The sequence below is a fragment of the Orbicella faveolata genome, unplaced genomic scaffold (assembly GCF_042242905.1).
Source record: "Orbicella faveolata isolate gen_17 unplaced genomic scaffold, um_ofav_v1 contig_48, whole genome shotgun sequence".
Classification (NCBI taxonomy): domain Eukaryota; kingdom Metazoa; phylum Cnidaria; class Anthozoa; order Scleractinia; family Merulinidae; genus Orbicella; species Orbicella faveolata.
In genome coordinates, this window is record NW_028301578.1 from 14,855,872 (window position 1) to 14,881,570 (window position 25,699).

At 39.9% G+C, this 25,699-nt stretch overlaps 3 protein-coding genes, 1 long non-coding RNA gene and 1 pseudogene across 4 annotated transcripts in view; 4 read left to right on the plus strand and 1 right to left on the minus strand.

Moving 5' to 3' along the window:
* Positions 1 to 243: 243 nt before the first annotated feature.
* Positions 244 to 2,401, plus strand: LOC149096666 (uncharacterized). The gene is made up of 3 exons (XM_089281389.1): positions 244 to 424; positions 544 to 1,342; positions 1,442 to 2,401. The coding sequence occupies exons 2-3, from the start codon at positions 1,267 to 1,269 to the stop codon at positions 1,708 to 1,710; spliced, it is 345 nt and encodes a 114-aa protein (XP_089137515.1). The 5' UTR covers positions 244 to 424; positions 544 to 1,266; the 3' UTR covers positions 1,711 to 2,401.
* Positions 2,402 to 8,231: 5,830 nt separating this feature from the next.
* On the minus strand, positions 8,232 to 15,263 carry LOC110044783 (uncharacterized). Its single transcript, XM_089281178.1, has 5 exons — positions 15,113 to 15,263; positions 11,688 to 11,912; positions 11,198 to 11,308; positions 10,542 to 10,757; positions 8,232 to 8,506 (listed from the first exon to the last, which is right to left on the minus strand). Exons 1-5 carry the CDS (start codon positions 15,168 to 15,170, stop codon positions 8,295 to 8,297), a joined length of 822 nt encoding a protein of 273 aa, XP_089137304.1. The 5' UTR covers positions 15,171 to 15,263; the 3' UTR covers positions 8,232 to 8,294.
* Positions 15,264 to 19,410: 4,147 nt separating this feature from the next.
* The window catches only part of LOC149096667 (uncharacterized), a 71,108-nt gene continuing 64,819 nt past the window's right edge, over positions 19,411 to 25,699 (plus strand). Inside the window, exon 1 of the mRNA XM_089280936.1 lies at positions 19,411 to 19,608. Within this exon, the coding sequence (XP_089137062.1) occupies positions 19,551 to 19,608 (58 nt within the window). The 5' untranslated portion in view covers positions 19,411 to 19,550. The remainder of the gene's footprint in view (positions 19,609 to 25,699) is intronic.
* LOC149096668 (uncharacterized) lies at positions 20,604 to 22,330 on the plus strand. The gene is made up of 2 exons (XR_016204562.1): positions 20,604 to 21,101; positions 21,806 to 22,330. It is a non-coding gene; the product is annotated as an uncharacterized LOC149096668 (long non-coding RNA).
* LOC149096669 (uncharacterized protein KIAA1958-like) lies at positions 22,854 to 24,534 on the plus strand (annotated as a pseudogene).

Consider the following 25,699-nt stretch of genomic DNA (forward strand, 5'->3'; position numbering starts at 1 on the left):
TTCTAGAGAAGCTGCCAAGTGACAGATCAGTTGCGCAGGCTGAACCCACTGACCAGTTCGCTAATGCAGATGTGCAGATCAAGGTTTCCATTGTAGATGGTATGGCCGAAGTACAAGCACTGGAAAAACCGGATTGGATCAAGACCTGCTCGGATCTGGCCAATCATTTCACTGTGACGATCTTCGACAAGTACAAGGAGGCAGATGAAATTCGTCTTATTTTCAACAGGTTTGTCACTCCCGCTGATATTTACCTTGTAACCTTTGTGTTTATATTAGATATAATTACTTACATTAGTGGGCACGTTATTCTGCTTTTAGGTATGATGTACCATTGTCTTTAAAGACCGCAACTCGCGAATTTCGTCAGGGATGCTTGGAACCTATCAGCTACAAGATTACTGACACCACTCAGATTTCCAAGGTATACTATTAACGGTTTTTCATACAAAAGCAATGATCCTATATATAATGTACTACAAGAAGAATAGGGCCAGATATAGAGGTAAAGACACTAAAACTAGTACACCCTTTCTTATGCAGGTACCGATGAAGAGACTTTTGGCACATGTCAGCACCAAGGATGAACTGACGCAATATCTTGCCAGCAAGACTCTAGAGAAGGGGCGTCAGAATGGTTTGCACGTGGTGGTTGCATGGAGCAGTAAGTGTAGGGCAACACACAAGGATATGGCGTACCTCGATAGCGACCAAGAGGAGGCAGATACCAAAATACTGCTACATGCAGTAGATGCCACCACATCAGGAGCTACGAGTATCAAGATCTTTTCACCGGACACTGACGTGTTTGTACTGGCCCTTAGACGTTACCCGGAGCTATGTGCGGACACTTCATTCGTCACTGGAAGAGGACAGCGCCACCGAGCTATCCAGCTTTGTCCAATTGTCCGCGCTTTAGGAGCAGCTAGAACGGCAGCACTACCTGGCTTTCATGCCTGGAGCGGAGCTGATGTCACTGGAAACTTTGCATTTAAAGGAAAGCTGGAATGCTGGAAAGCGTTTCTTGAAGCTGATGAAGAATGTGTCACTGCACTTGCAGATCTCGGCTCTACCGTCGTTCCCACAGTGGGCATGTTCTATGCAATAGAGAAGCTAGTGTGCCAACTTTACCTGCCCAAGACTAAGATATCCAGCCTGAAAGATCTAAGGTAGCTCCTCTTTCGAAGAAAACAGGCCGAGTCAGAACGACTACCGCCTACACAAGCTGCTCTCCGAGAGGCCATTAAGCGAGCGCATTACCAAGCCATGATCTGGGCCAATGACAAAGTCCCTAATCCAGACCTTCCATCACCAGAGAACTATGGATGGAAAAAGGACAAAGGTTATTATAAATTAACAGTTGATATAGTAATACACTCTCAAGTTCGACACTGCAGATCGAGATGAATTTAATGCATTGCCTTATTCTTTTATATTTCAGACAAATGGATGCCGGTGATGACGAAACTGCAGCCGGCACCCGACGCTGTTCTTTATCTTGTCAAGTGTGGCTGTGGGAAGGACAAATGCAGAAACAACAGGTGCAGCTGTCGAAGGGCGGGTCTCACCTGCACAGATCTATGCAGCTGCAGCAATGACGAGACAGGGGAAGCGTGTGACAATGTCGATATGATTGAGAATGATAGCTGTGATGATGAAACATCGGATGAGCAGGACGATGACAACAAGGAAGACGAGGATGATGAATGATTCTTACCTGACATCTATGTTCTGTAGACTGCAATGCATTATGGGCTCAGTTGTGTTATTTTTAAAGCAGTTATTATCGCCAAAAGCCTGACTAGGTTCTGGGTAGTAATAATTATATATACCTGTAAACCTGTTATGGTTAACATTACGCCCTCGGAGCAACCTTAATTATCGCTAACATATCGAATAGCTGATATAAGGCCTGGTCTAAACGTCGAGCCAACGTCGTGCCGAACCTAATTCCATTTGGTTTTATGATAGCGCGACGCTAGCACGGCAGTGGTTCTAAACGCCAATTTGGTTAGTTCTGTTTTCATCTAGTTGTATTTCTTCTTCGCACCGAAAGCCCTAATTTTCGGAAAGGAATTTGGTTCAGCACGACGTTGGCTCGACGCTTAGAACAGGCCTAACAAGTGCCGAGGAGCTCAGCCTCACTTTCATGTCGTCTTACGTGAACAAAACCTATTCAAATGTAGTTTAATTCACGTGAACAAAAAATATCATGTAGTTCACTTGTTGTAGTCATTTTTCTCAACAACTCGAGAAAAAGAAATATGCTTTTAATGCTTATTTGAAGACAACAAACGACCAGCCTCGCTTTCGTGCAGTGTTGATCACGTGATCAGTATTTACTACTTAAGTCTATGAATGTGTATTAGATAGACTATATTAAAGATTCCTGGTAATTTTGTGGAAATTTATTGTAGTTAATTGTATTTACACGCCATTTTATGTTCGAGCCTCGATTCCATGTTGAGCCATATGGGTCTAAAAATAGACCCCCCATAGCAGCCGCCGGTGCAGGTTACAAAATTGCCGACAACAGTTTTTGTGTTCCTTAGGGTCCCCTTAAAACATCTGGGTAGGTGGTTTGCTTTCAGCATAAAAATCCCACGGGATTACATATGCTCCCTGACTATCTGTAAGGTTACTGTTATTTGACCTTAACAAACCATGTGTACACAGAAAAGAGAAAACATTTAGTCACCACTCGTAACTGACAAATAACGGTGACGGCAGAGAGAAATGTTTGTTCCTTTTAATTGTAATATTTGTGTAAACCTTACTGCTTAACGAGTACAAAGATCGAGTTTATTTACACCCATTACGCTTGTTACTTGTACTCTGAGTGGAGTGAGAAAATAAATTTAGTTAATTTAATTATTCTCCCTAAGAAGTGCAGTTTCTGACGAGAATCGCAACTCTTTGGCGTGACCGCTGGACAGCTTTAGGTGGGCACTTGTGTTGCTATTGGCTACGCAATGAGGTCAGTAAGTTATAAATGGCAAATCTCGCCCACTCTATGTTCATAGTGTCCTAGATCCGGGGGGAGGGGATTCCATATAAAACAGACGAGGGTGCTCTTCGTACCTTTTAGGAGTTAAAATAAACGGTTTTGGTACCTCTTAGAGTGTTTAGCCTCAAAAGGTCCACAGCGGGAGCCTCTAGGGTATTGAACCAAAAGATATGACAGGGGATATTTGACAAGTAATTGATTTTAAAAATAATAATAATAATAATAATAATAATAATAATAATAATAATAATAACAATCTTTAAAGAGGAAGCACCCGTCACGTAAATACGTGGTTTTCAGGGAGGTCCTCTATAAAATAAAAAGTGCTAAAATCTAAAATAAGAAATATAAGTATCACAGATCTAAAATATAAAATATACAATAATTAAAACTACTAAAACTACCAAAACTACCTACTGTCATTTTTTCTAAAAATGTTTATCCATTAAGAACCTTATAAGGTTTTTCTTAAAAATTGTGCATGGCATTGGCTTTCTTAAAAATACTGGGAGAGACATCCAGTCATTTGTAAAACGAAAGTAGGACACTCTCTTTCCGCATTCCATTTTAAATTTTGTCTTATTCGTCTTTAAAGTGTCAGTTAAAGTGTTGTTTTAGAATTCAAGCCACGCCCACAACACAGGATCTTGGTACCTCTGAGGAGTTCTTTTCAAAATTTCTGACGAGTATCCCCGCTCTTTTTATATGGCAGCTCAACCGCCCTCCCCCTGGGTTGTAGATCTGGTCCTCGAGTTGATGAGTCATGGAATCTTCACCCTCGCTTCTTGAGGCCCTGCTCAATCTGTGTATGATAACGACCGGTAAGATAAAGTCAGTTAGAACTGGCTAAATATTTTGCGGCTTTGTTCTTTCATGTAAATCGTGGCGAGATATTTGAGACTGAAAATGTCCGTCGTCTTTCGGAGGAAGCGAGTTAGTCAATGGCGCGTTAAAGGCAGTGAAAGCAAAATTAATTAACATCACCGGTGATTTTTTGCTCATTTCTGCCAACAAAATACGATGAGCCAGCAGGAGCCGATCAGCTTTCGAGCAGTTATACTATTTGCATTTCAGTTTAGAATTGATTTAATGATTTCCTGGTATCTCAGAAACCAGGACCTTTGAACGTTTGTCAGAAAAAAGACCGTTTAACAGAAAAAAAAAAAAAAAAAAAAAAAAAAAAAAAGAAAAAAGAAAGAAAGAAAGCTTTTGCGATTAGGGAAAGGCTTTGATTGGGATCAAATCAAATCAAATCAAGTCGAGGTCGTTCTTGTTAACGGGAATCAATTTTTTTAAAAGTAAACCAGAGAAAAGAAAAAGCACAACGGCAAGAGTCACTAATTGGAGCAAGCGAGCTGACAGGTTGAACAAGAAGAAATATGCCTTTCTATTGTCACAGCTGCCTCAATTTGTTGAATAATTTTGAGTCATCTCCATGCGTAACTCTGCAGAATTAAGGTAAATTTAGTTTTTCGTAATTGAGATTTTTTAGTGGAACTGAGTTTGCCTTTGACTGCCGCTTTTGTCCCAAACCTTTCATCTTTCAATACTGCTAATAACCGAACTACCGAACAGTCGTCGCATTCTACAAATAAAGCCCCAGAGGGAGGGGGTACTCCCGTAAATTTCGGACGGATGTGTGCCGCGAAGAGTGTTTCACGGCTGACCATATTTGAGGATGAAGCAAACGGAAATTGATACCTTATTTAAGGTACAAACCAGACGTGTATGAAAAACGGAACAGGCTGTAACTAGTAACAGGCGAGGCACCTAGCTCGGTATTAACAATTTTGAATCTATTTCATATTTATTTCAAGTTCCCGTAAGAAGCTACATATCTTTGATTTGTAGTTTTTACTTTTTATTTGTAGCCTAATTGTATTATATAGCGTATTTCATTCTTAGGATTTTAACTTTTAGGATTTAGGATTTTAGGTTTTTAAAGGATTAGGATTTTAGTTTTAGGATTTTAAACTTAGGATTTTAATTTTAAAGTATTGTAAAACGCCATGGACAATTAGTGGAAAATGGCGCTATATAAATGTTTATTTATTTATTTATTTATTTATTTATATCAAAAAATTAAATCAATATAGAAGAAACGTTTTTTTTTTCTTGATATTGCCTCCGTAAAAATTTTAGTCTAACGAAGGCTGTGGTCATAAAACTCTCTTTTTTTCTGTAAGAATATATTTTATAAGAATATCGAGACTGACATTTGGGACATTTTAAGAATGTTTTAAGAATAAACCCGAGGCTGAGATTTTGCAAGGAATATAATTTTGTGTGTTGTAAATTTGTTAATACAATATAATTATATGTTTTTAACTAAACTGTATAAAATACTTCCTTTTTCTAAACGGCAAAACTAACCAAAAACAACAACATACGGCACTAGCCTTATGTTCGACGCTAATATCAATTCTTGAAGAATTTCTGTGCCATATCAGGCTTTATTGCTTACAGCCCGGCTCCAAAATTACTTCAACGCCATCAAAGTCAATAAAACGGAAATGTCACACGCTATAATCTATGAATATTCACAAAGAATACTTTCAGCCCTAAAATCACCAGAAAAATATGAACATTCAGTCTGGGCCGAAAAACAATATTCTCATATATAAAAAAGAGCGTAACCTCCCCTGGCTGGCACATTAAGCGCGTTCATGAACTAATTTTCAGGTTGCTCTCACTTTGAGATAAGGCCTTTCGCGATTAAGAAAGTTTGTCATACCTCGCAACTCAAATACATTTTCCGATTGGAGGAGAAAGTGTCACGTGCCGTTGGTCAAAACTCACTAACTCCCTAGGAAAACAACAACTTGAACTTTCGAGTCGCACGTGATCAGGTCGTGCTCGTTGAAACCGCGGCAAATTTGTGTGTCAGCCGGTGTAAAACAAACGATTTTTCGCATTTTTTCTTCTATTTTTGAGTTGGGAGGTATAACGAAACACTTAATGACTGGCTCCGCGGGAAACAGTAAGTTTTGTTTCCCGTCGACCTCAATGTTCCCCTCGGCAAACTTTGAGGGTCTCGGGGAAACAAAACTCACTGTTTCCTTTAGGGCCAGTCATTAAGTGCTTATTATCGATTTCGTATTAAAGGTTTCGGCTTCGAGAAAGGCACGGCCTCGATAAGAGTCAATTTCAAGCAGTCGAGCTTCACTTATCATAGAAGTTAGTCTTTTCCGGCAGTTTTTCTAATTACAGTCGGTATGTTGATAACCATTCTAGCTCATTTTAGCATGCAATCGACCAAGAAGTGCCTTCACTTGGTTGACAACGGAACTACAGACCATAAACTGTTAAATATATGCCTTTGTCTTGTGTCTAACCGCAACAAACGTCACGTCCGGCGAGACAAAAGGGACCTTAGCCAACGGCGACGGCGAGGACGACGCCTAGTAAAAATTGTGTTTCTATTTTACTTTGGAATTTCGCATTTATTTGGGACCATAAAGTGTTTCTGTTGGTATTAAAACTTGCCCCTGCTGAATATGCTACGAATGCGTTCAGTTCCAAATAGAAATACGAAAACTTAGCCGTTTTAGTTCACGTTCTCCAGACAACGTAGAATTTGGTCATTTCACGTTGTTGTTTTGCCGAGAGGACGGCAAAGAAATGTAACAAGAATTATGATGCATGTGCACAGCCATTGTTTTGCGAGTTAAACCTTTTGTTTGGCGACGTTATAGAAACAGACCACCGGACATATCTATTATTAGTTTAAGATGCAGTTAATTAAAAATTCCGGACCAACTAAGGATCACGTGACGCAGGAAAGTAGATAAAACTAGAAAAGAACAAAACAAACCAGAAATCGTAAAGAGAAAAATAATATGGAAAATGATGTAAAGAGAAAAAATGAAAAAAGAGGAACAGTTGGAGTAAACGTCAAAATCGTCAACAATAAATCGAACGTTAAAACACTTGATGCATTAAACGGATATTTGGTCAAGGATGCGGAAAAAAACTGGACAAAGAATTACGGTTCATCCTGTAAGCGACCGGAAAAATATTAAATTTTATTAAATGCACATCAGTGAAAACTACAAAGATGTATAATTAAATTGCTTTTTAACACAAGTCGAATTTTTCGTTGCTTCGCTATCGCTTTTAAAAGCCTTACGGCTTACTAAAATTATTTTAAAAATACCTAATAAGCTTTCGCAAGAAGTCGTACGTCTGATTTTGTTCGCGATTTGCCGCTTGAACGTCGGCTATGTTATCAAACTCCAAGTGATATTAACTGCCTTTGAAGAGTCAATAAATTGAGGTTAAAATTATTATTAAATTAGTAGTTCAGTCACGGTATTTTGGTCATGGGCAAAATCTTAGGCCAAATTTTTCAAGGTGCTTAAACCGTGACATGGCTCCTTTAAAGCGAACATTTGTTGGAATGACTCACTTTCCGCGGATGTTAATTTTGATCGTAAAAGGCACAAAAAGAAATATGTCACCGGGAAGCTTAAAAGTAATAATATCGAGATTTACCGTAAATCCTCGAGTTAGCGCCTCCCCCCTCCTCGAATAATCGCCCCCTTCAAATAAGCGCCAAAGCTATCGGCCAAAACTTAGAATAAGCGCTCTCCCCTCGAATAAGCGTCCCCTCCCCTCCACCCATTTTGTGGACGAGTAGTGAGACAACAAGGGATGCATAGTTTTTGTCGTGTGGTGTTAAATTTGTACACTGTTTCAGTTTGTGAACACGCTAACGGTGCCGCGATTTAAGCTTTTCATGTCGATAAACAGCTTATGTTGTTGTTTACACGCAGATGATTTATTAAAAATGATCACGTCAAGCCATGATTTGAGAAAAATGAAATAAGCGCCCCCCCTCCCTCCTCGAATATATAAGCGCCCACCGTTCTCTCCCAAATTTGAAATAAGCGCTCCGGGCGCTACTTCCAGGATTTACGGTATTATCCTAAACACTAATCTTTCTTTTCGAGGAGGGAGAGGTGGGGAGGCGGGGCGGGGGAGGGGGGGGGGGAGGAGAAAGAACTGCAATGGACGAGGAAATTAAATTTATATATAAATGACGTATCTAGAATTTCATGGATCAGTAATATGACCAATTTAGCCTTTTGGGTAAAAGAATGAAGGAAGCAGGTATTAATTCTTAACAAAAAATTCATGGCAAGTTGAAACCCGACAGATTAAAAATGAAAACTGGTATTTCTTATGCAGGTAAACAAATAGATCTAAACTCAAACGGAAAACATTTGTTAAACGCTTTAAGAATAGGACTTTTAATAAAGTAACGAAACAAAAGATGGATACAGGGTTAAGCAAACATGTTCAGGACAAAACTAAACAAAATGGCTCCAAAGCTTGCAACCAATCCAAAGGCCTCACTTGTTGGTTGGGGTTTTGTTGTTGGCTCCCTTGTTGGTTGGGGTTTTGTTGTTGGCTGTGGAACCTTGTTACACAGTTTGCCTTCACAACAGTCAAGTGAACAATCGGTCACCATGCCCGTCGAGTTGACCAGTTTGCAGGCTGTAATAAAAAGAAAGAAAGATTTTCAATTATGAGTGTGCTGTGCTCCGCCTTTCCATCTCCTGACTCTTTCACCTCAATTCAACAATTGAGGTAAAGTTTGAAAACTCAAGTCAGGCAGCCAAAACGTTGATCCAAGTTATAGCTAGGCACGGCAATTTAAAGAAGCTCAGCCACAGAATTTTGAATTATTTTGACCACCTATCAGCTTTAGATTAAAGGAAACCTGATAATAGTAGTTTACCAAGGGAGAAAAACACTTAAGAGATTATAATAAACCATAAAGTAAGACGGATGGCTAATGAGAGAGATCATACGGGGGGTGGTACACCTAGGAAAATTGGGTGGGGGTGTGAGGCCCACTTCCCAGAACCCTTGCCCTATTAATGACCAAAATTTGCGATTTTCCCTTCCCTATTTACAACCTCACCAAAAATTTGATACCTTATTTATGACCGTTGCGGCTGGCTCAGTTAACCTAAACATAATTTATAAAAGGCGTTTGTTGATGGTCTTGTCGATAATGATGAAAACGTAGGTTATTCTATCCAATTCAGGACTAAAGTGCAAAAATCATACCCTATTTATGATCAAAACGGCTGAAAAAGCCGCACATACCTGCAGGTATATAGCCCATATAAGGAAGCACTCCCCTCTGGGAGATTAACACGGATTACAAACGAGGAACTTGAAAGATTTAGGCTCAACTTTTCAAGATGCGCAAATCGTGACCTTTACCTTAAGGGTGATGCCTTCATGACAAACATCATCAAGCGTGGGTGTGTTCAGAAACGGCGGAGGTCTGGGTAAGGGCGAGTCGTATATCCCTGTCGTGTTCTTTGATCGTCTCCTGCATAGAGCTCCGTGTTTCCCCAATGTAGACTTTGCCGCACTCACAGGGAATCCTGTAGACAACACCATCTTGTTTGGCCGGGTTAACGGTGTCCTTTGGTCGCACTGAAGTGTCTGTACGACCGGGCTAAACGTCTCGTGACCAAACCATCAGTAATCGTTGGAGAGAAGAAACATCTGTCATCTGTACTTGTTTCTAACGGATATCCCTCCTCTTTTGTACAGAAGATTACAAAGGCACGAACAACCCCAAGAAGAGAGCCCGTCGCAGAATTTAAATCCACCGCCGTTTTACCTTATGTCCAAGGAGTTTCGGAGTCTCTCCGCCGCTGCCTAGAACAACAAGGCATTCGCACCGTCTTTAAGTCCGACAGGACACTTCGGTCACACTTAGTGCGACCAAAGGACACCGTTAACCCGGCTAAACAAGATGGTGTTGTCTACAGGATTCCCTATGAGTGCGGCAAAGTCTACATCGGGGAAACAGGGAGATCTATGCAGGAGAGGATCAAAGAACACGACAGGGATGTACGACTCGCCCGTACCCAGACCTCCGCCGTTTCTGAACACACCCACGAGACCGGCCACTATCCTATCTGGAATGAGGTCAAGTTTATTGATCGAGATCCTCACTGGTACACACGTAGGGTCAAGGAAGCTATTCACATAAGACTTGACCTTAATAACATCAACAGGGATAGTGGAATTGAAATTCCTGAAGCATGGATGCCCGCGATCAAAAAACACAACAACAGGAGAACGGTACAATAGCGGACCACTGAGGGAACAGCCACTCGCTGGAACAATGGAACAATGGAACAATAGGAGGATCGAAATGTACCAATCACAGCCGACCTTTGTGATATAAATGATACCGTGCAATCAGTCGACCTTAAGCGGTCGAAACGTCGCGATCTACATCTCAAGTGACTACATCGTGAGACAAACGATAATACACTTTATTATTGCGTCTACCACGACGAATAAAACATCATCAAGCATGTTCGACTAAATAATAGCCTGCGAACAGGCTCCGGGCGAGCGCGCCACCCCGATTGCTTCGTTCTCTGAATCCTTCACTTTCGCGCTCTTTAGCTCGCTTCGCTCGCCGAATTTTTTACCGTCCTCGCCGGGAGCCTGTTCGCAGGCTAACTGAATGTGTAGTAACTATTCTTGCACTTACTATTGATCTGACTGTTCGGGACACACGAAGCGCTGTTGGAACAGTTCCTTTGCTCGACTGACCTCGAGCCCAATTGTCCAAGATACATGGTGTATTTCACTGTCACGCATCTATTAAACAATAACGGATCGCAGGTAATCTTTTCAGCTTTGTCGCTTTCACACTTGGCTCCTCCAATAAGTTCTGGCTGGTTAGTACACGCATAGCATTCAAGAGCTGTCAAAAATAAGAAAAACAATAATGATAGAAAATAAAATAAATAGGCCATTTCCGAGTTACCTTGTGCTTCTGTTTTAAAACGAGTGTTCGTGCAAAATCTTTCATAAATGAAAATGAGTTTGATTCGCATGAAAATGAACCTGTAGGCGTTACACATTTTCATATGAGGAAGGAAGCAGGTATTAATTCTTAACAAAATTTATGGCAAGTTGAAACTCGACAGATTTTAAATTTTTATTGAAAATGAAAACTGGCATTTCTTATACAGGTAAACAAATACATCCAAACTCAAACGGAAAAAATCTGTTTAAACTTTTGAAGAAACGGACTTTTAATGAAGTCACAAAACAAAAGATGGACACACGATTAAGCAAACATGTTCAGGACAAAAACAAAGAAAATGGCTCCATAGCTTGCAACCAATCCAAAGGCCTTACCTGGTGGCTGGGGATTTGCTGTTGTCTCTGGGATCTTGTTACACAGGTCGCCGTCACAACAGTCAGCTGAACAATTGGTCAACTCTCCCGTCTGGTTGACCAGTTTGCAGACTGTAATTAGAAGAACGAAAGATTTTCAGTAAGCCACTTCTGAGTTGCTTTTCCGCTCTGTTTCAAAAATGAGTCCTGGTGCACAACCCTTCATATGGAAATGAATTTGATTTGCAAGATAATGAAAAATAATGAAAATTTTTGAAAATTTAAGGTGGCTCTGAACCCTACCTTCAGAATTTTTTTAAACTTTACCAAAAGTTGCGTCTTATCATGCTTATCAAAAGTTGATAATGTAAAAAACGGTTCACCGTGCCGTTTGTGACTAAATAATAACCGTTCTTGCGCTCTTCGGCTCGCTTTGCTCGCCGAATTTTTCACCGACCTCGCCGGGAGCCTGTTCGCAGGCTAACCAAATAGTAACTATTTTTGCACTTACCATAGGACTGACTGTTCGGGTCACACGAAATGTTGTTGGAACAGTTCCTTAGCTCGAGTGACCTCGAGCCCAATTGTCCAAGAGACGTGGTGTATTTCACTGTTATGCATCTATCGAGTAACCCTAACGTATCGCAAGTAATATTCTCAGCTTTGTCCCTTTCACAACTGTTTCCTCCAGGAAGTCCTGGCTGGTTGGTACACGCATAGCATTCAAGACCAAATGCTGTCAAAAATTAAAAAAAGATAATAATAAAAAATAAAATAAAATAAAATAACATAAAATAAAATAATAAAAAAAATAAAATGAAATAAAATAAAGTAAAATAACATAAAATAACATAAAATAAAGTAAAGTAAAATAACACACAGAGGCAAAAGGTAACTCGAAAATTGCCTATTAATAAAATTTAATAAATAAGTAAATAAATGAATGATTAAATAATAAATAAATAAATAATTGACCTCAGAATGTTTTTCTCCTGTCCAGGATACTTTTTTCCTACAGGAATTAGTCCACTGCCTAATAACTGTCTAAATTGGTAAACAGTATGACTCGAAACAGAATAACCTCTGATCTTGTTATCACCCAACTTTCATGAAGTGATTTCGTGAACAGGAAAAAGGAAAAACTTGTTGGCACGAATTTTAGGATATGTTTGGAATCTATTTGGCATTTGTTTATTTGGCACTGTTTTCATTTGATACTTACTCAAGCGATATCTTTTCATATTTGATTAACTAGGTATTTCATTTATTCGGGACTTTCTCCTGCCACCTATAGAACTGATTATGACGGGACATATTCCCTGATACTCTTTGAGTACGTCGGTTAATTTGCTTGTAGGAGAAGATTTTTCTATTTTTATTATTTTTCGTTCGTTTTGGGGAATTGAACGTATTAGTGGTATTTACTAAATCTTGGTTTTGAGTAAACAATTGTTAAGAGATCGTTTTAGGGGCTTATTATCGTGAAAATTATCAAAGCGTTAATAAACCACCAAGAAAAAGAATAATGTTCTTTTACGAAATGTTCAGAGCTCCGTTGTCTGCTAATTAAACCGGCCATCCAAGGTTATTGGAAAAGAAAACATCAAAAAAAAATGCTAATAGCTTTTGAAGGAAACTCGTTTATGCTTTATTTATTTTTAGATAGATTTATTCAAAATACTCTTATCTATACTATGGGAGTTTTGCGTGTTTATCGTAGCTGATCGTGTTTGAGTAGCTTTTCAATTTATGTGTTTCCGTCTGTTTTGACTTACAAAAGATTTTACAGTAACAGAACCATGTTGGAACTGTTCATTTAAATGTTCTGGAATTTGTTGATCAGTTTTTAAAATAAACTTAAAAGTTTAGTTAACGATTAGTAATGTCTTCGGACGACCTAACTTAACTTCAATCTTCTGGCTAAACTCTGAGGAACGATTTGGCTGAACATATTCTACAAACACGTATTTTTGCCATTTTTATTATGGGTTTACTTTAACCTGTAAATCTGGACAAACAACCAAACTTCAACGAACTCTATTTCCGTTGGCATTTACGTTACTTTCATTTAGGACAACATTACATTTAGCTAACATTCAATCCGAAAACGTAACTCCAGCTGGCGTGCCTCCCGAGAAGCAGTATCCTTAAAGATAAAAATTTATTTTAGATTGTGGCGAGGTCACACATTTATGCATGCATAATGAGGAGTTTTCTGAACCTTATTAAAATCTTGCTGACCTCTACATTTCTAACACCTCCGAGATCCTTTCTTCTCAATCCGAGAGTTTAAACGTAAATTTCGATGCTCTTTCAGTCTAAAACTTAATTCACTTCTCATCAAGACCTACACCAAGGTCATGGCCAGCTTTCCGACTGTTTACTTTCTTTTTTTAAGCATTCCTTTGCATAGAAATCTCTTGAAATAGGAATTTTTGCACAAGTAAACATACCGAGATATGATAATGAAATCTCTTATTTTGGGCAACTCGACGAGTTGAAATCACCTTCTTATCCATAACAAAGATATTTGATTTAGCGACTTTTAGTCAATTAGGTTTCTCTGACATAAATATGAGTGCCAAATTAAATTGTAAAGGACTTGTAAGATCTTGAAGACACTTGGAAGACTTGGGAAACCTTTGTACGCCTGACGAAAATATCCAATAAATTATACAGTGTTGTGACACAAAATCTGCTTCGCGACAAACTGAAAGAGAAGATTTACGTTTCCTTGACACGATACTTTCAGCGTAATCCTTTACAGTTTTAGCACAACAAGGTAAACGATACAAAACACTGGTTGCAACTGATCAACAAATACTTGAGGTGATAACAGAAGTACATTTGCTAAAGATAAGTAGGTTCTGGAACATTTTTCATTTTTGACGTCGGTCTAAGTTTTCAATAAACCTGGACCAACATGGGTCAGTTTGCAAAATTTGCACTCGATCGTAACAAAGAAGAAAGCGTATGCCTGTGCTATGCTATTTTAATTTCCTAAATCTCTCGGTCTGTGATGATTGCCCTAGGCATTATGCATTTTCGCCAGACAGCAGTCTCTGATATTGATTTTGTAGACACAAGTTAAATTGGTTGAATGATTCCATACTAAGTCCTTCAGGTATTAGACCACGTAGAAACCGAAATCATTTCCGTCTTGGATTCTTATGATGGGAAAACTAGACCTCGAAACGATTACAATGAAACCACTTTGCAATCATCGGTGACAGAATGAATTATAAAAGATGCAAAGACGAAAATCAGTGAGAAAGACGAGAGTGCAAGAATGGCATAAACACTGAGTAGAACACGAGAATATGTCTCGGGCTGTTCAGGTAAGGTTTTTGTCAGGGAAGAACAGACCTGTATCAAGGTTAACTGAGTAGCGCTGACTTCGACATGCTTTCTGGGTTGCTTTGCCAACGTCGAGTCTTGACCGAGTGTGAATTTTGTCTTGTGGACTCCTCTACTTACTAGGGAGCTTAAGCAAACCACGACGACGATGACAACGAAAACGTCACCAGAAAAAGGTTTAACGAGCAAAACAATAGCTGTGCACGTGCGTTTTGAATCTTTGTACATTTCTTTGCCGTCCTCTGCAAACCAACAACGTGGAATGACCAAGTTCTGCGTCGTCTAAGGAACGTGGACGACGACGGCTAATTTTTCGCATTTCCATTTGGAATTGACCGTTGTCGTTGCATATTTAGCGTAAGCACGTTTTTAGAGTCATTGACCTACTTAACAGATCTAGACAATCGCGAATTTCGCAGGTAAAATATAAATTCATCATTTACTAGGCGTTGTCCTCGACGTCGTCGTCGTCGTCGTTGCTTAAGCTCCCTACTGTCAAAGAGTCGTCGCCCTCGAGTCATTTGAAAACATGAAAACTGCAGTTGTTTCGTAAGTTCAAACATAATGGAGTTAACTTACCGAAAGGCACCATGCACAGAGCCAGAAAAGCGACAAGTACGACAGGCAACGTTTCCATGATTCCCCAACTCGCGGAGCAGAGCTAGATGTAATTTGAAATGCTGCAGCGAGCAATTTAATATCCATGTTGGCGGTGCCGTTATGCTCTTTTTAATTCATTGTTTGTAAGCAATGATGTTAATCAAATATCACTTGATAGCGGCCCAATCAGATTACTTAGAATGTTCTGGTCAAAGAAAGAAACGGAATACTGCGATAGCATTCGCCCCACCCCTCTCTGATAAATATAGATCACGAAGAGGGAGTATTCATGAGGTTTACATGAACTAGTAGGATTGATGAATTGTTTTCAATTCTCCCTGAGATGAAGAGTAATAATGTAGAAGTTTTATTTGTGTCATTTTGCAAAATGGGCTGGCGCTATAGGAGTGCGTTACTGATGCTATTGGTGAAGAAAGAGGGAAAAAAAAGTTCCTTGCTGTCGTGCAAGCATAATGACATTATGTTCCTGTTCTGATTTATTCCAGCCGGCTGATTTAACAGACAAATAGCTCTGACACGTATATACGTTTGTTGCTATCAAGATTGTTTACCCAGCTCTGATGTTTCACGCTTTTATTATGCACACCTACAGCTACAGCGAAGCGAAAGAAAAACCTTAGGTTTGAAGTTTGTTTTGAAATAACCACACGACAAGCTTTTCGACTTTAATTATTTGGGGGCCTTGCATTTTCATTGTTTGTAGTTTGTCTAATTAAATGCGGCGCCAGTCATAACTGAACCTGAATAGCTGGGGTCAGTTTGAAGTGAGATTTGTGCTATTTGTGTACTCGATAACTCATGGCATGACGCAGCAATGGAATGGTGATTTCATTCAGCTAAGTGTGCCTTAATTCGTTTTTCCAATTAAATCTACCCTGCCTACCCTGACCAGCATATAGTTTTCTTTCTTTTTTTGTGTAAGGACAAAATATGAAATGGTTTGGATGACTTTTCAGCACTTGCTCAGAGCAATGTTCTTCGATTTTCACGCTATTAACGAAAGAAAGTCGCAAATTGAAGCTTGCAAAAGACAAACAAAAACAAAGCAGAGCTTCAAGCAAGTGCTCGACAAGAAACTATATTAAACTGAGAACCGAAAGATACTAGTTCTTGGTTCCAAATTCCCGCTGTGATAAAGAATAGCCTTGTTGTTAAATATTACACAGATATGTCTGAGCAAGAACTGATGATTGCCTCTTGCTGTCATACATTACAGATTATAATAAAGTTTCCATATAACGCGCGCTCTGATTGGCTGAAACAGCGTGCTTTATCAGAGAACAGAGCACGGGTTGATGACGGTAAGTTGGCTTCCAAATTTTTGCTTCGGAATTTTGACAAATTTGACCCAAATTAAACATCTCCTGTGACTCAGACAAACGCACTGGAAGTGAGCTATTTTTCTGCAGTAAATATGGCTCACAGAGACCATTGTTAGCAACAGTAGTGTTAAAACTGTACTAAAATAACAAGTTTTGCTAGATTCCCGCCGACAAAACATGTACAGCTGTAGCGAAATTCACAAATTCTCAACCTAAACAGTGCTTCGATAAAGACATTAATTTTGTTACGAAGGCAGAAATTATACTAAGAAGTAAAACAACGACAGAAAACAATTGAACTGTCTCTGTTGAATGATGAGAAGCTTTATTTTTGTAAATTTACAATTAAAAATGCTCATTTGCTCAAACAACACTTACATGCAGTGTAGTAACGCTCGTTCTCCGGTCATCTCAGCGAAGTAAACCGACGAGTGGTCAGTGCAAAACTTGCTCTGATATTCTCTTCTGTGTTCGAAGTAGAACCAGTGGGAGCCGTTAAGTCTTTCTAACTTTTACGCTAGTTCGGGCAATCTTGCTGCATGCGGCTACAAGCCGTAAATAACTGTAGCTCCTTTCAAATTCAACCCGGCATTTCGCATTTTCATCCACAAGCTTTGAACTCCGCGTTTCGTAATTTCCACTAGAAAAGTGCTCGTTTTCATGGGCCACAATACGGCCGGATTCCTCTGGACTATAAACCTTTACCTGCCTTGAGATCCGTATTTAAAAATTAACTTAAAAGCGAACTTTGAAGGCATCGTTCTTCTCTCGAAAGCCGCTCAAACTTCTCGAAACTGAGAGCTTAGCTGAAGTCCAGTTTGTGATTGACAGCTGTCGCTTCGTTAGCCAATCAAATTATTTGAACAATTCTAACAAGGATTGTGATTGGCTTATTTTAGCGTGCTTTATCAGAGAACAGTGCACTGCTGACGCCACTTTTGCTCGTTTGGAAAATAAAGTTTGGTTTGAAAATTCAGCCGAATGCGTGGGGAAATTATCTAATTCTTCATCATAAAACAAATAAAGAAGCCTCGACTGTGCTCTGTTCTGTTGTAAAGGACTTAGGAAGCGGTAGAGCACTCAAGAAGTAGGGAAAAACACTCGACTACGTCTCGTGTTTTCCCCTACACTTCTTTCGTGCTCTACCGCTTCCTGCGTGCTTTACAACAGAACAGAGCACAGTCGGGGCTTCTTTATTTGTTAATTAATACTCTCCTACGCGCACGCATAGCATAGCCAGGGCATGGGGAAGGGGTACTCCCTTACATGGACTATATAGGTATGTGTGGCCCCAAAGGGTAGGGTTTTTCAGCCGTTTTGGTCATAAATAGGGTATCGATTTTGGCTATTTTGGTCATAAATAGGGTATGGTTTTTAACCCTCTAGTATTGAATTGGGTATGTTTCTTAGAAGAAGCTACTTTTTTTTATCATTATCGATAAGACCATCAACGAAAGTCCTTCAAAACTTATGCTAAAAGGCAACTATGCTAGCCACAACGGTCATAAATAGGGTATCGAATTTTTGGTCAGGCCATTAATAGGGTAACAAAGTTCGCAGATTTTGTTCATAAGTAGGCTTAGGGTTTTAAGAAGTGGACCGTACACTCCCACCTAACTTTTCCGGAAGTACCCCCCCCCCCCCCCGAGTCATACAGCCCTTGAGTGAAATCCATAAGGTAAACGAAGGCCCATGCAGTCATAAAGGCTCATCGGCTGCTAGTAAGAGTTGAAAGGAATGGACGTGACTTGGGTTGCTGTCAAGGAAACAGCTCAATACAGGATCAGATGGAAAGCGACAGTGAGGCGATGGTGTCGGACTTATGTTCCGCAAGGACGCTTACGATTACGTGACAAGCCCAAAGAGCGTCTGCGTTGGAGCAACTGGAAGCCAGCGGAGTATCAGTTTCGGCATAGTTATATTTACAGTAAACGTGTTAATAACAGTTACGAAGTAAAACAACGTTAACTGTAACTGGAGTCAAAAGAAATTCTAATAGCACCCAGGAATAGCAGCACTGTAGGGCCAGCTACCTCACCGAAAATTATAGCTTCCTGCGTGTGACAAATTCAGTGAACTGTGACAGCAGAAATACATGCACTTTCTTTCCTTGTTTTCAACTGAAACCGTTTAAGGACCAGCTTTTTTACCAAAGAGGAAAAGAAAGTTTTATACTTACTAAAGGATATATAAATTTATTCCCCTGATTTACAAATCAGAAAATACACAGGTACAAATGTATCGGTTACGGGTGAAAAAGATAGAAGAGCGAGTCCCGCTTCTGTAAGGGTACTCTTATTTGACCTTAACAAACCATGTGTACACAGAAAAGAGAAAACATTTAGTCACCGCTCGTAATTGACAAATAACGGTGACGGCAGAGAGAAATATTTGTTCCTTTTAATTGTAATATTTGTGTAAACTTTACTGCTTAACGAGTACAAAGATCGAGTTTATTTACACCCATTACGCTTGTTATTTGTACCCTGAGTGGAGTTAAAAAATAAATTTAGTTAATTTAATTAACCTCCCCAAGAAGTACAGTTTCTGACGAGAATCGCAACTCTTTGGCGTGACCGCTGGGCAGCTTTAAGCGGGCACTTGTGTTGCTATTGGTTACACAATGAGGTCAGTAAGTTATAAATGGCAAATCTCTCCCACTCTATGTTCATAGTGTTCTAAATCCGGAAGGGAGGGGATTCCATATAAAACAGACGAGGGTGCTCGTCGTACCTTTTAGGAGTTAAAATAAACGGTTTTGGTACCTCTTGGAGTGTTTAGCCTCAAAAGGTCCATAGCGGGAGCCTTTAGGGTATTGAACCAAAAGATATGACAGGGGATATTTGACAAGTAATTGATTTTAAATTTTGTCTCATTCGTCTTTATCGCTATTATAAATTATGAAAGTGTTAGTTAAAGTGTTGTTTTAGAATTCAAGCCACGCCCAGAACACAGGATCTTGGTACCTCTTAGGAGTTCTTTTCAAAATTGCTGACGAGCATCGCCGTCCTTTTCATATGGCAGCTCAACCCACTCCCCCTGGGTTGTAGATCTGGTCCGCGAGTTGATGAGTCATGGACTCTTCACCCTCGCTTCTTGAGGCCCTGCTTAATCTGTGTATGATAACAACCGGTAAGTTAAAGTCAGTTAGAACTGGCTAAATATTTTGCGGCTTTGTTCTTTCATGTAAATCGTGGCGAGATATTTGAGACTGAAAATGTCAGTCGTCTTTCGGACGAAGTGAGTTAGTCAATGGCGCGTTAAAGGCAGTGAAAGCAAATTAACATCACCAGTGATTTTTTGCTCATTTCTGCCAACAAAATACGACGAGCCAGCAGGAGCCGATCAGCTTTCTAGCAGTTATACTGTTTGCATTTCAGTTTAGAATTGATTTAATGATTTCCTGGTATCTCAGAAAACAGGACCTTTGAACGTTTGTCAGAAAAAGAGAACGTTTAACAGAAAAAAAAAAGAAAAAAAAAAAAAAAAGAAAGAAAGCCTTTGGGATCAGGGTAATGCTTTGATTGGGATCAAATCAAATCAAATCAAGTCGAGGTCGGGAATCAACTGTTTTTTTTTAAAGTAAACCAGAGAAAAGAAAAAGCACAACGGCAAGAGTCACTAATTGGATCAAGCGAGCTGACAGGTTGAACAAGAAGAAATATGCCTTTCTGTTGTCACAGCTACCTCAATTTGTTGAATAATTTTGAGTCATCTCCCTGCGTAACTCTGCAGAATTAAGGTAAATTTGGCTTTTCGTAATTGAGATTTTTTAGTGGAACTGAGTTTGCCTTTGACTGCGCTTTTGTCCCAAACCTTTCATCTTTCAATACTGCTAATAAACCGAACTACCGAATTGAACAGTCGTCGCATTCTACCGATAAAGCTCCCCAGGGGGAGGGGGTGCTCCCGTAAATTTCGGACGGGTGTGTGCCGCGAAGAGTCTTTCACGGCTGACCCTATTTGAGGATAAAGCAAACGGAAATTGATACCTCATTTAAGGCACAAACCAGAAAAATTACATCCTGTTCAAGGGAAAAACAAAAACTAAGAATAGCGTTAACGGGTCAGCTTTATTTCGTTTCTATAACATTGGCATATGGAAGTTAAGCCGTCAAACATTAATTTTATTTTAGGTTTAGCTGGGCATTTACGCTCTGCAATTTAGCTGAAACAATATAGGTACCCCTTCTAAGGATCACACCGAGAACACAGTGCCAACCGGGGGCAAAAATGATATTTCAGGATCGGGGACCTCAAAAACCATACCCTATCCCCCGGAACATATCTGTATAGCCAATATATATATATATGGGAGTACACCACCCCCGGCGATAACTCGCCCCCTCCGGTCAGTATCGCCTATGTCGCCCAGGTTACTGAAAAGAGGGTATTCTTTATTTATCTGGCAGCTCTATCACTGCAATGCTACGACTGTACAAACGCAGCTGGATCTTTTGAAGTGCCAAAGTGCGGCAATGACAATATGGTGAAGAAAAAGGGCAATGAGATATCTGACAGATGTATGACAATGAATTATAACTGCACATTTCTGATCTTCCAATCTACTGAGACAAAGAACTGTTTTAGCAGTCTCGCGTGTGACCCACAGTTCAACTTCAGCTGTAAGTGTACCCATGCTAACCACTTCCCGTAGAATGTTTTTTTTTCATTGTGTATGTATATTGCATTTGCATTTCAACCATGTATTGCGACAATAATACTCAGCCCTTTTCCCTTCATGTGAACACTATAAGTGTTACACAGATTAGCATAGATTTGTTGTAAATGGGGAGAATCGAAATAAGCTCCCCAAAAATATGCAAGACAGATTTTTAAAAGTATTTTTGAAACAGACAAAATTTTACACTTTCCTAGTTTGCGAAAAATTTCATGTTTTGCCGACTGTTATGAAATTTTGGATGATTGTTTAAACAAAGCCAATTTGTCGCATACGATTGTTAAAGACTTAAAATCGGCGCACACGAGGTGACTAGTCCCTTCAACTAGTCCCCTGAAGAGTTTACACGAAGGGACTGGTCGCAGCGTTTTGAGGAACAAGTCGCAGGGACCATATTTTAGTCCCTGCGACTAGATTTTGTGATAAAAATGGCTGGTTCACACGATGTGTACCGACCTTTAAGCATTTTACCAAAGAGGCGAGCATTTTTACTGCCTCAATACTTATTGTAGACATTTGGAATAAATTGCTGCATATGTTATTCATTTAATAAGGGCCGAGTCACTCATTCTCAAAGAAGAGATCAGTTTAGGTTTGGAAGTCCGATATCTATAACAACACAATACTGACAACCTGTGTTTGTCTTAGGGTGCAGGAAGCTTGCAGTTCCCGGCCCAGTCTCCAACTGCTCGTTAGAGTGTTGTCAAAGTGACCTGTGTAGCGGCCCGTCGAATTCAACGGTCTTGGAAGTAATTGCGAGCTTTGGCGCTATTCTTTGGGCCATAGTCCTAACTATGTTTGTTGGTTAAGGCGACCATTGTTACAAATCTGTGACCACTTTGATGAAGCTGGCTAAGTGACGAGTATCGATATCTTAACGGATGTATCAATCGATGTCTCAACTGGGCCCCTATGGAGACCAGCCTTAGAACTGAATGTACTACCCTATCTAAATACAGTTTACTAACTTACTTACCGGTGTTTCTAGTAATCTCAGTCTGTGAACATTTGTTTGTGTTGGCTTTGAAATGAGTCACATCAAAAAGCTCATTGTTTCTTTCTTTACGGCTTTCTGGACGGTTTTGGCTCTTTGCCTTGTTTTAATCAGAGTGGGGAGGAGCTGGCTGGAAACATAAATGACCCATTAGTGTCAAAATATAACCACTTCCCGTACATCTGTGCTTCCCTCTCTATTCCCACCGCCGTTGCAGCAGTAGTCATCATTCTCTTTATAATGTTTTTCTTCTCTTTCTTTAAACAAATATCTCTTAGCACTGTGCCTACATAAATGACGACTTCGACAAACTTCTATTTGGCTGAACCGTTCCACCAGCATAATTCATCTAAAGCGCATCTTGTTCGCAGTATCATATGAGATGATCCGTGTGAACTGTTAACCCTGGAGTAACCACGCCAACATTCTATTTTCTGTCGAAGCTTCTAACTCCAAACACGACTTTTGCCAAACTACTTATGACTTCGGAGATGTGGGAAACCTAAGAGAGAGTTTTATCCAGAACGACTCCGAGACATTTTAAAGTCGTGACCCTTTCGTCCCGACTAGGGTACCGTATTTTCTCGATTAAACGCCCCCGGCGTTTATTTTAAACTTGACTCGCGGATCAGGCGTTTATTGACTTTTGCAGTTTATTCGAGCCTGGAGTATACTAGGTTTTTTATTCATTATTTTCAGAGCTTTAAAATATCTTAAAATTATACCTAAAGCTTACTATAACTCAAATATAAATTCCTTCACGGTATTATTTACGAATGTACGTGGGAGACTCGGCGTTTATTCGAGACCCGGTGTTTAATAGAGAAAATACGGTATATAGAAAATCTCAGGGTTTAGTCTGAAATAGAATAAGGGTGTCACGATTCGGGACACACACACCTACCAAATACTTTGGGGAGTATCCCCCACGGGTAAAAGTCTAATTGACATATATAGCAGCATATTCTACAGGCTGCGAAATTTCTAAAATGTGATTGGCTAAGGCCAGTTGTATTTAAGCCAAATTTGAAATACTTACATGTAAAAATTACAGCCAGTTTCCATGGTAACTGAAAAATTATTGTTTCTAATTTTAAAAGAATGGCGGATAGATTTCCCGATTGTGACGCGAGAGAACTGCAGCATTTTAAGGAAAATGGAGAAAATTCAAACACAAGGAAAAGCATCAAAATCTGGGTTAATGTTTGGACCACATGGGCTGAAGAAAAAGGATACAGTCCAGATATTGTAAGCTACGAAGTCAAGGAACTCGACGAGAAACTTCGGAAGTTTTTCACCGTGGTGAGAAAGAAGGATGGTTCAGACCACGAGCCAGACAGTTTGCGGGTAATGACAGCGTCCCTGGACCGTCATTAAAAGAAGTAGGCATTATGCTCGAGGGGAAAGCGCGCTTCCTCCGTGAACAGGGCTACGGCAAACGCCCCCGTGCATGAAAGGCACTAACCACTGAAGATGAAGAGCTGTTGTGGCTGGTCCAAAGGGCTCGTTGGCAGCCAATCTCCGAAGTCCCTAATAGCCATAATGTGGTTTGTTTTGACGCAGCATTTCGGATTACGAGGCTGCCGGGAGCACCACGACATGTATGTAGAAGATTTTTCATTCAGCAAAGACGACAATGGCGTCGAGTACATCACATAAGAAGAAAATCCCACAAAAACGCATCAGGGCGGGCTTCGCAAAAAAAGAAGAGTGGTTCAGCCGAAAATGCTTGCAACTGGTGGGCCAAGATGTCCAGTCAAGCTTCTGAAGACGTTTCTGTCATACAGACCTGTGGAAATGAAAATCAGTGGGCCATTTTACCTCGCGGTGATTGAGCGCCCGAAGTCTCAAGTGTGGTATAAGCGACAGCGAATGGGGATCCACAGCATTCATTCCTTCTTGAAATCTATGGCTGTTAAGGCCGAGATTGAAGGTAAAAGGCTCACAAAACACAGTGCACGCAAAACGCTGGTGAAGAAATTCAAAGCTCCCAACCAACCTCGCTCCACAATCATTGGTGTCACTGGCCATACAAATGAGCGCTCTTTTGCCGACCACTAGGTAGGCAATGAGAATGAACAACGGCTAATTTCCTCAATCATAAACTCAGACGGTCAGGTAAGAACGTCCAACCAACGCCGTCCTCTTCAAAATGTTGGCCTTTACTCTGCTGTGGAAAACACGCTTATGATGAATAATGAGCGGTTGATGACAATCAACAATTTCCACGGCTGTCAAGTGACCATCAACTACCAGCTTAGCCAAAAGTTTCCCGAGCCGAGGTGCAATGTTCCACAGGCAGAATCGATTACAGATGATTGTTAACCTTTGATTTATAAGCCTGTTAAAAACTTTCACTCTTTAGAACTGAGATTTACAGAGATTCGAGTACAGTTTCATCACAGTTGTGTGATGTTTGAGCGATCACATGTTTAATCACATGTTGTTGTGAAAATATGTGTGTTACATAAAATGCGAACTTTCTTTGCCTTGTAGTAAAAACAAAAAAAAGCACGGTTTCTAGGGGTATTTGAGATAAATACCGGCTCGTGGTATTTCAAAACTCTCCAAATATCATTCGTGATGGAGGCTCGTGATATTTTGGTGAATTTTGAAATATCACTCGCGGTATTTATCCCAAATAGCCCTAGAGACCGTGCTATTTCCTACACCAACACGACCAAACCAAACCAAATTCGCATTTCGCAACAAGTGGGCACAGAAAAGTTTTGAAACAAGCAGCTTATTGCAGAATTCATCTTTATCCAGAAAAGCGCATATTTGGCCGTAAACAAAACAAGAGTGTTCTCCACCGTTGAGTTAAGTAGGTCGGTGAAAAGAAAGGTCATTTTGACTATGTGCCATTTCTCGGAATTCCAAAAGATTTAAGATTCTAGCTGTATAAGGATATGTCTTTTAATAGATGTAAAATTAAAATAGTTTGGGCAAATGATTGAGCATTTGTAAAAAATCGTTTACAAAAGACACAAAATCACGTCAGCCATCGAGCGCGTGACAAAAAGTATTATTAGGTTTGATACTAGTTTACCTAACAGGTGGTGAAAGCTGCCTGTAAGTTAACACGTATAGAGGACCCAGAGAGCAATATGTTGCAAAACAGAACATTTTAAATACTTTCTTTGCCTTGTAGTAAAAACAAAACGTAGCACGGTTTCTAGGGGTATTTGAGATAAATACCGGCTCGTGATATTTCAAAACTCTCCAAATATCACTCGCCATGGCACCTCGTGATATTTTGGTGAATTTTGAAATATCACTCGTGGTATTTATCCCAAATAGCCCTAGAAACCCTGTTATTTCCTACACTAACACGACCAAACCGCCAAACTCAAAACAGTCAAATGACAATAACCAGGGCTTTCCATTCAGGTGGAAATAAAGTCTGTGTGAATGAACCGATCTGACAAAATTACGAATGATATACACGTGCTTCACTGACTGCCATTGGTCGATACTTAAATTTCTTTTTTAAAAGGTTTGATATTTTGCGTCAGAATGGAAGTGAGATTCAAGCCTACCAGAGGTTT